A 17,728-nucleotide genomic window follows, 5' to 3' on the forward strand; every position below is an offset into this window, starting at 1 on the left:
GTACAGTAAGAGGAGACTTTTGCCTAAATGAGAAAAAGTTAGTCATCAGAAGTCTAGCACATACAGCTGGGAGAAATCAGAAAAGAAAAAAGGTCAGACTATCTGAGACTCACTGTTTCTGCTCACATTGCACCCAGAGTAGTTTCTAGGGTGATTGTTTCTGCAGCTACCTGAGAGCTTATGTTTGGATGGTTCTTCTGCACCTGTTTCTGTTACTATGCACTGTTAGTCAGGAACAGGATGTCAGAAGAAATGGATGCACTCCAATGACTTCTATATAAGGAATGGCTAAGGGAAGGGATCTTTGGAGACTGTCCAGTCCACCCCACCCCACCCAAAACAGGGTCAGCTAGAGTGAGTTACTCAAGACTGTGTCTGGTAAGGCTTTGAGTATCTCTAAGGATGGAGACTCTACAGTCTCTCTGGGCAACCTGTTCCAGTGTTTGGTCACCCTTACAGTAAGAAAGTTTTATTTTTTATGTTTAAACAGAATTCTTACATTTCAATTTGTGACCAAGTGTCTCCTTTGCTGCAGATACTTGTGTTAGAGAAGAATAAGGAACAAAGTCTATAAAGTGGCAAGTTCCATTTAAATGACAAGGGCTTAAACTTTAAAATGTTATAAAGCAGTGAAGATTTAGTATCTTAAAAAAAAATAAGAGAGTGTATTTTGAAGGTAAAATAAGGGTTTTCTAAACTAAGCATGGTAGGCCCAACTTTCCTCTCACACCTGTTAACTAAGATTTTCACTTCTCTACCTCAATGGAAACATTTTGCCCATTAACTGGAACTGCATTGACTCCGGTTCTGTCAAGAATGCCTGATGGAGGAAAGCGATCACTCTAACAACTCTGGCATTCCTCCTCTTTTCATTGTTCGTATCAACCTCCAGCATCAGCACATTCCTTCCACTAGAATGAATGTAGAGAGATCCATTGAGGTTGCTCTCACCATAACTCTTCAAGGCTGCTTGGACCTACACACAGAGAAAATAAGAACAGGATATTAATAATCTCAAAACATAAGGTAAAATAGTGAAACATCAGTTTGAGGAATAAGATTATAGACAATGATGAGGATATTGTGAACCCACTAGGAAACTTAAATTTTATTATTACAAATAAAATGAATCAATTTTTTGCCTCAGATAGGATCTCTTTTCCTGGCTGCTGATGAATCGCTCATTTGAAATGCTCCTAAAAATAATTTACTGAACAAATACTCTCAAAATTTCAGTTTCCCCAGGCAAACACTGTTAGATTTTCACAACTGCACACTTACATCCAATAAACAAGCCAGCAGAATGTTTGATAAACTCCTAAGAAACAATGTTTAAACATCTTTAGTGTCATTCACTTCACAGAAACCTATTTGCCAGATGCTTTTCTTTCCTTGGCTAGGAAAATGCATTTGTATTTAAGTGGAAAAATTTAAAAAAAAAGAAAAGATTTTCTAATCCATATTATTATCTTCAGCACCCACTCCTGGGACACTGGATACACCACAAACTAGAGGGGCAGTATGAACTTAAAATCTTGACAATACATCACTGCCAGTGATAAATGAAATCACAGCCATTAGAGACTGAACAGACCTGCCAGATCACATAATCCAGCCCTTTGCAACATGGGATAAAGCTAATCCTAGAGAAAGAGCCTTTTGAATTGGTAATAAAGGCTAAAGACAAAACATGATTTTGCCTAGAAGTTCATCACCAAGATAGAGCTTTCAACAACTACACTGGTGAATTATTTTCCATGAGAAAATCCTTTTTTCTGCATCACACATAGGGAGCTGGGATGCATGCTATGCAATAGGACATTCCTGTATTTACAGCTTCAAGACCACGTATTTCTCCAGAACAAGACAAAAGGGAAATGCGACAATAAAACACTGTTCTAAATTACTGCATGAAGGAGGCACCTTGTTTTGATTATCCAGAACAGACAAAAATGAATGAATACATTTAACTCTTCTCAGAATTTTTAAAACTTTACCATTATTCTTCAGTGTAAAAGAAGAGAATTACAATCAAAATGCAACTCCCCTTTCTCTCCAAAATTCAAAATGTTTCCCCAAAACCCAAATGAACCACATCGTTCATTACACTAGCAGAATCAAGGAATATAAATTTCTAAAAAAATGAGCAGGCACAGAAGTAATCCAGCTAGCATGTTATTCATCATCCTTCTTTTCCTAGATCCAATTCATGGTTTTTCTATCCTCTTTTATAAATAGGTTGACTGAAAACAACCTTCTCAAAGTCCTGAAATAAGGTTTCAACTCATATGCACCTCAGCTGTAACTGCATTCAGGCCAAGAGTCAAGACCTTCAAATCTTATTCTAAAGCACTGGTTATATGGTTGGTCCAACCCAGTGGCTTCAAACAGCTCTGCCAAAGCCAGCCTATTTGTACCACGACTGGGAACAGCAGAGTGGTGCATTCAAACAGCCATCTCTCCAAAGCAAAAGGACATGTTCAGAGGTTAAATGATCTGTTCATGCTAGAACACTCCAAATCTCAAAAGATTCAACTCAAATGGTTAACATTATGGCTGCTAAACTGAAGAACCATGCTGAAAAAAAATTCACTTTATTTTGTTAACTGATTAAGAGATCATGGACTGATTGCTATTGTACTTTCAAGAGGTGGCTCCAGTTAATTACTCAGAATAACTGGATAGTTAAGTTCCTTAAGATATGTCTATGTTTTGCTCAATCAATAAAGGTATAATTATACTGAATGTATAGGTAGAAAGAGAGTATATCCCAGCTAATTTTAATTTAATAGCTTTTACGTGAAGGACTGTGGAAAATTTCAACTGATAAGAATACATAAACACATAAGAAAATCCAAAATGTGTTTTTCATCCTTTCAGCTGAACTCTAAAATGTTCAAGAAAAGTTATTCTGCTAAAATGATGAACTATGTTGAATTTCAAGTATAATTTTACCTGAGTTTCAGTGATTTTTTTCCCCAAAGTTTTCTGAATTTCACAGCCAAAACACAAGCCACCTACTCCAAGTGCATACAGCCATCTACCCAGAAAAACTCTATTCATAAAAAGTTAACTGCCACCCCAACAATTTTGTCCTCTCCACCACCCTCACTGGATTCCCTACAAGTTGAACAACTTTATAGTATATACATACATCTGTTCCTCCACTACACCTTGAAAGTGGTTCCACAGTAACTTACAGTACAAAGTTGAACTGCTTTCAGGGTGAAATGCATGTCTAATGTATACAGTAAGTAAGAGACAGCACATGGATCTTCAGGAATAGTTTTTATAATGGCTCTCCAAACAAGACAGAATTTCACCACTAATGGACAGGAGTCTTCGACACGGAGTGATGAACTGCCGAAGCACAACCTCATGCAATGAGACTGCAATAATCAGGGAACTGACCTGTGACGAATCGTTGCTGTTGAAGATGGCTTTTGCATTTACACTGTAGTCAATATCTTCCAGTTTGGTTTGCCTAGAAAACAGCTCCCCACTTAGGGCCACTGCTTGTGGAAACACAAGCTATTTGATAAAGCAAAATGTAGAAATAATCAGTGCATTCATATCAATTGCTTCATGTTATTTGCTGTCTGAACTTTCAGCATAAGGTGAGGAATGTTTAAAAGCAAACATGCATCAAAGTTTATCGAAGGCAATGCTGAAAACGTATGAAAAAAAATGATCAATGTTTTTCTTACAAGACAGTACTGATACTGATTGTTATTTGGTCTACAGTGATATGCAGGAACCTTTGTCCCCATGCAGATTTTACTGAATAGGCAGTTTGCAGGCACAGAACAATTATAGTTCTAAATGCAGAGCAGAAAAACAGTCACCAAGACATGAGGATCAGAACAACATAAATGAAGACAGACACAGAGAAACTGTTCTCTGAAAAGGAAGAAGGTAGTTCTTTTTCTGCACATCCTAAATCCTAAAATAAAGACCAGTTTCAGCATCAATAATACCTGGAATGAATGAGTCACATCCACATATAAAAGGTGTCTGAAATCTGCCTTACTGGATTTGTCCTGGTATCTTCCTACAAAGCTAAGAACATCTTCCTTATTGACTTTCAAGGTAGTTTCAACTTCCTTCTTCACCTATGTGTTAAAAATGTGAGTTAGTGGACTGCATTGAGTATTAACCCTATGTATTATGACAGATGAGAAAAACCATTGCAGTTGAGAAATATTACATTGTGGCTCAGAATGAAAAATAAGCAAAGTAGAAAGAAGAAAATTTGGTAAGAAAGATAAATAGATAGGTAAGGATTAGATCTCTAAATCCTTTGCAAAGCTTCTTATAATAATAATAGTAATAATATTTAACATTAATTCAAAGAGGACTTTGCTTGCAGCATTCACCTGGTGAGAACTAAAGACCTATGAGCAATCTAGGTCCAAAAGACAACAAACTGTAGATCTATACAGACAGGTAATGAATCTCTCTTTCTAAATTAAATTTAACAGGAAATTTACTCACAGTTTGGTGACTTCGAGTTAAAATGCATATTTCAACATTTTGGGGGAGCCACCTGAAGTTATAAGGATGAGCTAAACCAGCACAAATCTAAAAGAGTTTAAAGAATAGAGGAAATACAAAAAACATAAGATATGTACAGTAAATTACTCATTTTCTGTTTTTTTTTTTTTTTTTTTTTTTTTTTGGGGGGTATGCCAGGTTAAACAGAACTCATCCATCAGGTATTACTCACACAGGGGTTTTCAGGTTGGTAGCCAAGTGTGAAAGTTTGAACTGATTCCTCTAGTCCATTTATCAAAATTTTTGTCTCCAAAAAGTAGTGCTTTTGCTTTTTGTCAACAGTAAATGTCTCCTGGAAAAGGAAACTCTGTGGATTGAGCAGTTCAAATGGATGCCTGGAACAAAATAAGGAATGAACAAAATGTTCATTGTTTATAGACAACGATGAAGAGAAAACATGTATAGTTCAGCTGAAACTTCAAAACTTTCAATTGCAGATGTGATTAGGGTGTCAGGTACTGAAGCAAAGCATGTAGAACAAGGATCTGTGAGAACTTAATAGAGTGTAATTACAGCTCCATACAAATTACACACATTTACCAGAATTTCTCATGAAAAGTTTCCATCCTGGATTGAGAAAAGGCTATATCATGGGAGAGAGTGACCCTCTAAAATTCTAACGTGCGGACCTAATACATACACTTTACATACCTTCATGGCCAAAATTTCATTTCAAATAGGGACAGTATGTCCAAATACTTAGCACAGCTTTGAAAATCTCAGCTGGCAAGTACATTTTCTGTTGTCTGCACAAGCATGATGATAATTCTATGCAACATATGTTCAGCTAGTAAGTAGCAAACTGCTCAGAGAACTATGTAAGTGCAACATTTTATAGACTTTATGAAATACTTCTCTGCGTTTACTTAGATGCCTATAAAAAATGCAGTAACATTTATAATCACACATTGGCCTGCATTTATGCATGTTAGGATATCTGCCATAGCTCTTCATTTTTCATTCATATACTTCTCTCATATTGGAAAGGCATCTCAGTGTTTCTTTAGCTATCTCCAAGATGCAGAGTAGCTCCTAAAGGAATCTTTGCACTCCTGTTGTCCTTACTATGTCTTAATGACAAGATCTCCCAGTGATGTTCTGGATTTCTCAGATCTGATGATGCTTTTCTAAGGAGGCCTTCAAGTTGTGTTTTTAAAATGAGTCATGAAAGGAGAAATTTCTGGTAGCCAATATCTAGAAGCAAGTATCAAGGTGCATATTAAATTTAGGCCAAAACTTTCTTCAGAGATGGAAAAAGGGCTACTGAACCTGAAATGGAGAGTTCCACGTTTCTGATAGAGCATCTTCTCCTTCTTCAGCTCTTCTATCTGACCTTCAAAGTGTAGCATGACAGGCAGACTTCTATAGTCAGTCCATATAGCCTTCACAGAAAAGTTTGGTTTTTTAGGCTGCAGTCCAAATCATGTGACCAGAAGAAGAAAAGACACTTAAATCAAATTTATTGGATTCATATTCAGGAATGTCAATATAAAAGCCACATAGTTCAGCAGGCTACAGTGAGGCTGTCACTTCATACAAAAGCGCCTTTCTCCTCCAAGTTCAGAATTCTCATCTCAATTTACATAGGATTAAAAGTGACATTAGTAGTAAACCACTGACTTCAGCAGAAAATGATCAGAAAAATGCCCTATAATGTATAATTCCAGTTTAAACTGGAACAGTTGCAGTATAAAAAAGCTCTGGTACACACCACGTTTAAACACAAAAACTGGTGTTTTGGGTTTAAATAGAATACTGTCACTACAAAAATACTGTTTTTTGTTTTATTTAATACATGCTACAAGGAACTGACCAAAGTAATTGACCAAAGCATCTCTGGATGGCAAACTGTTGATCCGGTCATGTGCTGCAGACACTAAGCAAAGTAGAAATTATTTTAAGCACTACAATAGATAACAAGGAATGCAGAGGCTTAAATAACATATAAAACCCGCCTGTTACTATGCAAACTTGCAGGCAAAATATGCCAATTCCCCAAGACATTTGGCAGAATCTTCCAGGTCTGTCATATATGATCATCAAAATACAAGTAATCACACCTACAGTTCTCTTTCTATCCACGTATTACCTCTTTGCCTCTCCTCCCTGCGTGTCTATCTGTAGCTGGCCTCCTAAACAGGTGAGAGGGACTCACAACACTGCACAATGTTGCTGATCTTTTTTTTAAAATGAACTTCATTTTATTTTGCAGGTTGTCGAAACAGACAGAAATACAAGGAGTACTAGAGGTGTTTAAGCCTGGACACTAGCAATGACATCTCAGGAAGGTGGCAGACCTAAGAAATGTAATCCAAAATCAGAGTACATTTGTACTTCTTTCTTACCACTGGCAGATTCTGATAGCTGGCTGTGAAGTTAAATTCCTGTTTTGCACTCTCTATCTTAAAGCAGAGAAATTTGGCTCGTTCATTATTCTCCAAAAGAATCTCACTCTTCACAAGCTGATTCCACAGAGATATCACTTCACTATAGCTATGTAGAACATTCCTCCCAAGATGATTAAATGTGGATGCCTGAAAAACAAAGAGGAACATGCTACTCTGGCTCAGTTGGGACAGAGAGAATCCTATTCCCCTAACAGCACATTACAGAGGTGTAGACACAAACGTTTATCACATTGCTTAACGCACAGCAGTTGTGACAAGTTCAGGATAAAATCTGTATTTAATGGCACAGTCTAACAGAAATTAGGAAAAATTTTAGAATCTATAGACTCAGGGTACACAGATTCCATCCAATGGATATTTAATCATTTTATAAAATGTTCCACATTGTTTCCAACAGAAAAGGCAGAAAACTACACATTGAGACCCTACTATTGAAGGTTCTCACAGAGGACTGCGGGAGACTGGAATCACTCTCTATGAGAGTCAAAACAAAACAGATAACCTTTCATTTTTCAAGACTATCTCCTAACCACTGAACTATCTTGCGTTCTACCAGGCAACAAACTTACCATTTCTCCTACTGAATCTGTGCATTTTGTATAGATATTGGTATATTCACTGGAACAAAAAGTAACAGCAAGAACATCTATGTGGCAAAGGTGTTCTGTGAGACTGCAGCTCTAATATTTATGGAACTCCAAATAGCCATGCAGGATTTTTCACTAAGGTGGCCGGATCAAGAGGGAACATGTACAATGAGTTCACTGTGACAGCCTGTTAGACAGGATACTCTCCAGGCAGAGGTGGGTTTCATTCACCTCAGGCAGAGGATGCCTTTGAGTGTAATGTTTAAACTAAAGTGAATGCTGTAATCACTAGGCTCTTAATTAAGAAGTTTGGCTACTGCTCTTCACATTTCTTAAACAAAAGCAAAGTCACAAAACTCAGTTGTTTCACATCACTGACTAACAAATTTTAAACATTTCTTAGGTGCGGGTCTACTTTTCCTACTTCTCCAAGAAACTTTCAGCACAAATTCAGAACTTTAAGAAGTTAGTTATTGTACACATCTAGGGAGGACTCTCAAATCATGTATTTGTGTTCTGTGCAAGAAAGGATGAACTCCTGTTCCAGAGAGAGACACAGCTAGTGGCCCTAACTTTTTTTAAAGTCAATAAATAGACCCTGATTGCTGACATGCCAAGGCAGGCCCCACAGGAAGCCAGCACAGAGGAAGAATAGCATATTGTTCAAGCTCAGGAAACAGATGAACATGGGCATTATAAGATACTCTCTTACACGTTAGCACACAGTGCAAGAGTTTCTCAAACAAGCTGCTTCACAGAGTATGCTGAACAAGTGTTACTGCATATAACGACAGTTCCGTTAGGTATCTATCACAAAGCTGTACCTGCAAGAAAGCATCATATTACTAACCTGCAGATATGTGGTAGCTGGGGTGTAAATATAAATTTTCCCTTCTTTTTCATTGCCTTGATCTTTACAGAATAGCTCCACTACAAGATTCTTAACAGAGACCATTTTCCGGGCTGTCAGCTCCATAGTCAATAAATAAGCAGAACGCTGAGGCTGAGTTAGTTTGTGCGTTGCATACAGATACAGCCATGGCGTGTCCATATTTAATCCACCTGGAAAGAATACGTATTAAATGTAGAGATAAGCCACATAGCTTGTAACTCTGCAACAAAGCTGATAAGAAGCTGGGCTTTCGGAATGAGAGTAAAATGCCACTACCAGCCTATTTTCCTCCACTAGCCAAAATCTCCAGATGGTATGTAATGAAATAAATACTGTGAACCAGTGTAACATTTCATAGTGCAATCCATTGGAAGGTTCCTAATGAATGGAAATGTATAAACCCAGTACTTATACGGCACCAGCAGAGAGTTCTACTCTGCAAGAAAATATAAAATCTTACTTGAACTCTGATTCTACTTTATTCCCATGATTACAGCAATGATCTTATCAAAGCTATTTAGACATATGCCAACTTAGAAATTCAATTCTGCAATACATACTTTTTGGAAAAGATTTGTAGGTTATTTTGGGAACTAGTTTCTAGACAGCTCAGAATGCTTATGTCTGACAAGCTGTTAAAACTCCACCAGTGGACATTGATTTAGCAAATTATGTCGATCACACATTGCAATATGATCCAGTAACTCACTCATGAATATTTTATGACAGAGACTCAAAAAGTTATCTCCAGATTTTTAAAACTTCAGAATTAATTCAACCCTAGTTCATTTCACCTGAACAAGCAGAAAAATATAAGAGTGAATTCAGTCCACTGTATCAAGCTACTTATTTTGTATTAATAAGGATCCAAGTTTGCACACAGTAGCTTTGAAAAATTCTGATTTATGCAGCATGTAATCCGCTGAAGTATAAAATGGAAGCAGTACTCAATCCATCTTAAACATTAAATTCCAGAAATCTGATTTTTGGCACACTTAAAGTAACTAAACCCCTATTTGAGAAAGAATTCTAAAAATATAAAACCTAATAATAAAGGCCTACTTCCTGCTGTACTTTTTGAAGCAAAGCTCTATGATAAATGCAAATTTTAAATATATCCATATATATCAACAGGTGTTTAATTTATAGCTTAAGATATGCCATATGCCATTAGTATTCCATTTCCTAGTGTTCTTAAAACAAACTTGATCACTCTTTCTACAGTAAAGAATGTTTTAAAACATGGCTCACTTCATGGTCAGTTGTCTCAGTCAAAAGCTAGTAGAACAATGCTGGACTGTATTAGGAGCATGACCATCAGACAGAGAGTTATTCCCCTCTGTACAGCACAAGTAAGGCTACACCTGCAGCACTGAATCTAGTTTTGGACCACCCAGATCAGACTGGATGGTGAGAAACTGAAGAGGTTCCAGCCAAGGAACTCTGTGATGACCAAGGGCCTACAGACAGGACATATGATAAGAGGGGAGGGAGCTGGGCTTGTTTAGTCTAGCAAAGGCGTGAGGGTGGATCTAATTGCCTACAGCTACTTGGAGGCAAACACCACAGATAAGGAACACGAACTCTTCAACAGTGACAGACAAACTGCCACCACTTGCACTTTGAGAAGCTAAGGAGCACTGGAATGGGTTAGCCAGACAGGCTGTGAAAGGCTGCCATCCTTGGCAATTTTCAAGACTTAGCTAGACAAAACAGATGTGTAGCAGATGTGACAGACTGTTAACAACAGTCCTGCTTTGAGCAGGAAGTTGGTCTAGAGATTTCCAGGGTCTCTGCCAACCAGTATTTCTATGATTCTATGACTTCCATATACAACTACTTCATAAAATCCCAACAGCTTCTTTGCATGACTACTTTGCAAATCAACGGCTTGAAATGATTTGTGGTACTTCACCTTCCCACTTCTTAAGGTCATTTCTGGATGCATCTTTCCACTGCAGTCCAGCCACAAAAGGCATGTGGTTATTACACTGCACCTTAAAGTTGGTGCTGCTCTGTGAATAACCCTGAGAATTGTGTGAGTGCTGCAGCTGGGTTCTGTAATTCACCTGCTTTTCCAGGACTTGAACAGCAAACTAGAAGACAAGTGAAACAAATTTAAATAAAAAATTGGCCATCTAAGGTAACACACACATATAGAAGTACGAAGGTCACTACTAGTGCCTCTGCTTTGTGCACTTGACATTTGCCTTACTGCTTTTCCTGCATGCTGACCAATTACAGATTAGCGTTTCTTTAATACGCATTTGTTAGATCCTCTGGAGATTTAAAAGGGAAAATTTCCACTGATTTTTGGACTATTTACTTGGTTAAAAAAATAATTACAATAATTCTAGGTCTCTCTGTGATGGGATCACAGATAAATTCTATACTTACAGGTGCTCCTTATAGAAATATCATGATGACAACTCACCTCAGAAAGTAAATACCTATTTTAAGACAGTAACAGATAAGATCTGTAACTTCTAAGAAATAACATAAAAGTTTACATGCATTTCTGTTAGACTCCTTTACAGTTAAAACAAAGAATCACACGATATGCTATTTTAAATCATTATTTTCTTTGAGAGTCCATATAACACGCTTCAAAAGAAAGCATAAACTCTCTCTCTCTCTGGTGCTTTTAATTATGCTCTATTATATTGTAAATCTTTTTTTCTGATCCAGGATAAAAATCATTTTACAATTGCAAAAAAATGGGAACAGGTCTTACCTAAAGTAGTATGGAATTGTGATACCTAAACTACCTTTCATCTAAATACTGTAATATTCTGAGTAATTACATCATGCACCTCCCTTCAGCATCATGTGAGCAAAGCAATCTTTGCAATGACTAGAAATAACCATGCATAAACTGAGCAAACAGTGCAGGGAACTCAGATCACATTACACCCAAACCTCTTCTAGTGTTTGAAAAGTCCACCTACTCACTTTCTGCTGTTCTTTTTAAACGTCATTTATATTTATGTGTTTGGGTAAGACCGTCCTTAACTCTTAAGCTCATCACATCTATGTATCTGCCTTATATTATTAATACATGGCATAAGTAGAAAAAAGAAGTCTTATTAAGATAATTCATCTCAAATTTTTCCTAGTTTTTTCTGTTAAATCTTTGAAATGAAGGTCCTACTCTTTAGCAACCATGATTACCTCCATGAAATAGTTGACCAGAAACGAACTGGAACTATTCTTAAACGCTTGGCTGATCAGAACTTTTTTCTTGTTGTTTATTTCATCCCAGTGTTTCCCATAGTTCACTTCCAGCTGGGAGGAAAGGCAAGATGCACTCGCTTCATGTTTCAGGTGAACCTAAGAACAAAAATCCATCTTCCTTCTCTGTGCCATATCTTCTCTTTCATTCACTGCTATTAACTGACTGTAGAAATATCCCTAAATAGCAAGCAGGACTAAAGCAGGAAGAGTTGCAAATTTTGCAGTAAAATAATCAGAAGATATAAATTCAGTGTACAAAGCCCAAAACATTTAATCATTGCACTGTTAGTCAAATTACTTTTCTCCAAAGCTAAGGCAACTGCATATAGGTGCTCCTCACAGACTGTTCCCCAAGAATCCCCAAGCAGCTGCACAGTCTGGCAAGGTTTTGCTTAATGGGAAATCTTAACACTTTTTGGCTTCAGTCCAACTTGGACCAAAAGCAAATCTGAAAGGATACAGAATTTCCCTCTAACTCAGAAACTTATTTCTCATCCAGTTCTGTATTCTACAGCAAACATTCAATATTAAAGGTGATCTGTGTTTAGAACAAACTTTGTTAAATTAGTAAAAAGGAAGAAATTTTAAACAGGTCTGCTTTCCTCTGCATTTGAGAGGCACACAATTGAGATTTTTAAGACCATCTCCAAATCTGAACCAGAAAACTAATACAAAACTAAGTAAAATGCCTTATTTTCTACAGATACGACTTCTAATGCTAAACACAGAAGAGAGAACTTTTTAGTTACAAGAAGTCCAGAACAATTAAATGCACTCCTAAACTCGTTAATACTATTACTTTATACAAAACATTCTCATAAACACTGCAGAAATTAGGTGAGTTGACACATTAAAAAATGTCATCGCTGGAGAGTCTGATGACTTACAGTAATGGAGGGCACAAATCATCAAATTGACTCGATCTCTTTGTTTACACAGCAGCACAGGAGATCAATACAAAAAAAGAAAATGAAAAGATCAATCCAAAAATGACATTTTGTTCTGTTGAAGCCCCTCAGAAAAGTACACAAGTGATTTGTCAATATCTCTACCTTGTGATTATAGGTTGGGGTCCGTGTACAGTGAAATTCATGCCCAATATCCAGTCTGTGTACTTCATGTGCACCAGTCTCCTCTTTAATCTTCTGCCTTGTACTACATTCATGATAAATTGCATCTCCTGTTTAAGTTAAAGCACAAAGTTATCTGTTTACATTATTCAAATGTAAACTATCAAAATGTCAATAGTACAAATCTAGAGTTGTTTTCAAGATTTCTCTTTTTCAAAAACATTAAAGCTGGATTCTTCTATTTCTACAGACATATACTTGTTCTTTTATCCTAAGAATCCAAAGATATGCACACATTTACTGAAGCTGCATTTAAGAACAGTGAGTTTGTATTTGTTTGATAAGTGAGTTACACCTATGAAAATGAAAATGCTGCCAGTCAGAAACAAACGATAATTTGGTATTTAATTCATGCAAAAGGATTGGCAGTACTTCACCATCACTGTTGTGACTCCTTCCCAGATTCAAGTACTGGTTCCAATAACTGTTTAACCACCAAAGGGGAAGGACAAGTATCGTGAGTTTGAGTGCATGAAAGACATTAAAAGGACTGAGCACTCAACTTACAGCCAAAATCTTCATGAAGGATGTTTTGCAGTCTAAAGGTACTGACTAAAGTTTGTTAAAACTGATACCAATGGTGGTACAACTGCAGCACCATGAAGTGCAGCTCAACAGCTGTCCTCAATGTCTATCCAAGATCTAGACACACTCCACAGACTCAAAGCTGCTGTCAAAACAGTTTCTGCTACTTGAACCTATTTGCCAGCTAGCTGTCTAACCTAATGGTAATCAGTAACTTTGCAATGCTGACTAGAGACATACTTTAGAGGGAAAACAATTCATAAAAATTAGGAAAAAATAGGCTAGGCATTAAAATTTTGATTTTTTTCCATAAGTTGCACTAGAAATGAAAATCTTAAGTTAGATCCACATTATAATCTCTACTCTAAGAGTTCAGGTCTGTGTTTATTTCATTGTCAAATAAAATCTAAAATTGTTTCCAAGTTTAGGAAATTGAAAACAGCTGGTCCAACTTGAGAACAGAATGAAAATGATCCAAATATTTGGGCTGATAGTGTTTACAAAAATCTAAGGGTCTGCTTATGTTTACTCTGCCAAATTTCCAGATTGTTTCACTCGCTTTTTCCACAGAAAAAAAAAAATAGGAGAGGCTTTAAGTTTATTATTTAAATGGAATTTTACCTGGATAAAGTAAAAGTGTTATAAATTAATCATGGTCAACTTTTACAGCTTTTTAGGGTCTCACAACATTTGAAGATTTTCTGTTACCATTCAGCTCCTGACATCATGATAGTACACGAGAACCTCAGCTTTCATTAAAAACAAACCAAAATCAGTAACAAAATGCTGGCCCTCATAGTCACTGAGAAAAGTTTAAAATAATGAATCTGAAGTTTTAACCGCTGAATGTAATTAATTATTTACTTTTTAATCCCCTAATTTTAAAAATGGAATTATTTTTGACAACTTTAGGCAGCATAGTTGCCAAACCTGACATATATCAAGATCTGACCTAAGTTCTAGGAACACAACTGCAAAATAACTTTTCTTATATTCAAGCATAATTTATGACTGTTTCAAATAGAAATAATACCTTAACATTTATGTCTAAGATATTCTAATCGGTGTGCCATTTTTAGCAAAATGATGGGTCATACCTATACTGGTTTAAGAAAATTCATATTGGTATATATGTTCACTGAATGTGCAATATACCTAACACAATCACTCAGTACTGCTCACAGTGACGAGCTACTACAAATATTCAGTACATTCATAGTGTTCACAGTACTGATGTTCGTCTGCTTTGTCTAATAAAATTAATGTAAAGTTTACAGGTTATAGCTGGTTCAATACAGCCAATTATTTTCTGGAAACATTCTCTCATGTTTTTAAGTGAATATATGCACTTGATCATCTTGCATAAACATCTGGGAACATGAATTAATTAGGAGAAATTCATATTGAAATAGCAAACTTTAAATATGTTGGACATATTTGTGATAATACATTCAAAAATATATTTTTAATACATGGTTTCAAAGAACAAAATTTATCCAAGTGAAAGAAAAACTCAATCTAGGTATCAGACCACACGGCTTAAAAATGGTGTGAAATCTGTCCTGTTAAGAGAGGGTCCTGGACATACAGGCAAGTAACTTGCAGAAAAATCTGAGACAAAACGTTTTCACTTTTCCTCATTTTCACTGTACCTGGGAATCCATATTTTATCCTCAAAGCATGTGACCACAAGCTCTCATGTTGCTGGAGAAGACTGATGACATGAGCTCCAAGAATACCTGGAAGGTAAGTCTCCCCTTCAAGTGAGTACTGCCTCAGCTTATCAAGCTTCTTCTCCAGAAATACTATGAAAAGAGTAGAACAGAGCATGCAGTGATAGAACACAAAATTCTTTTACTAACATTGGTTCGCAAAAGAAGTACTCCAGTAAGCAAAAAGCAAATGTGACCAGTCTCATCCTATCTAACTGAGGAACCCCCTGTAGTTTTGGTAAGCTTCCTGTACAGAAAACGAGTAAGTCTTATTCTGCCTACTTACACAGCCTGTACAGACCGTATTTCTAATGGACAGCTCAGATACTGCCTGTAGTACTGAAATTAATCTAGCCAGAAGTCGCTCCTTAAAGAGACCTAATTTTAATGGACTGATCCTTTTAATAACTATAGAGATGACAGATGCAGAGATTTACAACTTTTACATTCAGCCGATAAAGATGTGGCCTTTGCAAAGGAGAAACTGATGCAGCCCAGTTCTCAGGGGATATGTGTTTGAATCAAACCAACATCGTTTTTGGATGCAGTCACTAGCACTCCATGTGGAAGTTAAGGATGAAGAAGGAATTTCACAAAAAGATCTCCCAAGATACAAAACTGGCAATTGGCACTCCTGAAAAGTTCGATTTGAAAACATTGTGGAGTCTTACAACCTAGTAATGTCTTTGCCACAGGAGATCACAGTAAGAAATATTAAGGAAAAAACAGAGAGCCTTAGTCTTACATCACTAATTTATTCTACTGTAGTAATTTACCTTTTAATAAAATGATGTACATAAATGGTAAAGCCCTCTTTCTGATACTTTGTCTCTTACATTTTCCTGTTACTGTATCTGTGAAGAAAAAACTAACTACAAGATTTTCAGAACAGGTCTTAGGAGAAGCTTAGCTACATATTTGTCTCTCTGTTCTGTACTAACAAAATTTAACAACAAAAAATATTAAAAATATTGTAATTTCTTCTGGTTAGATGACTCCTTACAAATTATTTCCTCCATCCTGTTCAAGAGTAATTAAAAACATACGTTTATTTTATAATGTATAGTATAACTTCCATTAGAAATAATATGTATTTCAGAATAACTTATCAAGAACAATCATTTAAAAAAGCGGTCTTATTGATTTGTAAGGGATTCTAGAAACACATGTCCAAAATGAGGCAACCTTAAAATAGCCTCCAATCTTCTGAGACCTTCAGAACTTACATTTATTAGGTAAATATTTATTGTCCTCTAACCTGAAAGAAATGCAGCATCCTTCAATAAATTATTCAGGGATACAGAAAAAGCTATCTTCTTGCCAAGTTGTTTAGTGATGTTTCCTGACAGAATAATAGGGCTGCTTTGTCTTACCAGCTTTACCTCCAGCTGGGTCATGTATCTCTGCTCTCCACTTAGTACGTGGAAATCTGTCATTCCCTAAAAACAAAAAAAATAAAACAAAACAACCACACTAAACCCCAAACAAATAAACAAAAGCAAACCCCAAACTACTGAGCAATGCAAGTTGCTTACGTTTTGAGAAAACAATACTATAGACACGGGCACTTTGGGAATGAAACAAGAAAAACACTTTTTCTAATCACCTCCCCCAGAAAAACCCATAAAACTTTCTGTTAACAAATAAAGGGGAGAGAGGATGGCTTTATTTTTCCGATTATATAAAAACCACAGTGATGTGAGATGATGACTTCCTTCATCTCCTGCTGATTTCCACAGTGATTAACATCACAAAAAATATTACAACACTGGGCCAAAAAGTTACATTGTGTTATTGAAAACACTGTCTGTCTAGTAAGGAACTAGATTTAGGTTGGACTAGATGAGTCTGTATGACTCTAGATGAGTCAAATACAACACTCTGCAAAGCTAAGCAGTGTTTGGATTTGTCATCACACTGAATAGAAGAAACATCCAAAATACCTTAGCTGAAATACTACTCTAGAAAAAAAAATGTTGAATACTGTGCTCACAGTAGTAAAATGCAGTGTGTTTGAAAATGATTGACTTTGGATGCCCACAGAAGACATGCCAACCTGCTACTGGTTTCAGACAAGTAATGAACAAATTTTTAAGTCCTGGAACAGAAAAAAATCTCAGTAAAGTTTCAGTGATATATGTCAACATGAATTTTTGTTTGCTTTTTCATTTCAGAGATTAGATATTGGCATATTCTTGCTTATTCTCCAGTGCTTTAAGAAAATGGTTTCTGTAACAAACAGTATCTTGGAGGTTCTTCTACCTATGGAGTTCACAGAAGTGCAGAAACTAAGCCTGTGCTTAGTCAGTTATTACATATGGACAGACTACAAGTCTGAAACTGAGTCACACTGAAAGTGTGTGACTATGAATGTACGTAAGCCAAAGTCCACAGCAGTTAATGTTACCTTCTCTATTAACTTAGCACTGGAACCAACTCAAAAGCTTCAAGTACATCTGAATATAATAAAATTCCTTAAGATTACATGCAGATGCCACATCTTAAATCTTTTAAGAGGTAGCAATTTAGATTCAAATACATATTGGCAGATCATCTCAAAATAACTAATAAAGAGAGCTGATAACTTCTCTGATGGATTATTCACACAGAAACTTTTCAACGCGTGTACCTCACTGGCTTTCTTTTGGGATTGCCTGCATGTTCTTTTATTTGAGTATTCACTCTA

At 36.3% G+C, this 17,728-nt stretch overlaps 1 protein-coding gene across 1 annotated transcript in view; it reads right to left on the reverse strand.

Moving 5' to 3' along the window:
- LOC134147453 (uncharacterized) overlaps positions 1–17,728 on the reverse strand; it is a 95,476-nt gene that overhangs the window by 40,454 nt on the left and 37,294 nt on the right. The window contains exons 24-36 of the mRNA XM_062588600.1: positions 16,301–16,481; positions 14,983–15,135; positions 12,728–12,855; positions 11,613–11,771; positions 10,357–10,537; positions 8,400–8,611; positions 6,900–7,088; positions 5,824–5,963; positions 4,727–4,889; positions 4,441–4,581; positions 3,978–4,112; positions 3,412–3,531; positions 759–976 (exon numbers count right to left, since the gene is read on the reverse strand). Of these exons, the coding sequence (XP_062444584.1) occupies positions 759–976; positions 3,412–3,531; positions 3,978–4,112; positions 4,441–4,581; positions 4,727–4,889; positions 5,824–5,963; positions 6,900–7,088; positions 8,400–8,611; positions 10,357–10,537; positions 11,613–11,771; positions 12,728–12,855; positions 14,983–15,135; positions 16,301–16,481 (2,120 nt within the window). The remainder of the gene's footprint in view (positions 1–758; positions 977–3,411; positions 3,532–3,977; positions 4,113–4,440; positions 4,582–4,726; positions 4,890–5,823; positions 5,964–6,899; positions 7,089–8,399; positions 8,612–10,356; positions 10,538–11,612; positions 11,772–12,727; positions 12,856–14,982; positions 15,136–16,300; positions 16,482–17,728) is intronic.

Source organism: Rhea pennata, chromosome 15 (assembly GCF_028389875.1).
Source record: "Rhea pennata isolate bPtePen1 chromosome 15, bPtePen1.pri, whole genome shotgun sequence".
Lineage (NCBI taxonomy): Eukaryota > Metazoa > Chordata > Aves > Rheiformes > Rheidae > Rhea > Rhea pennata.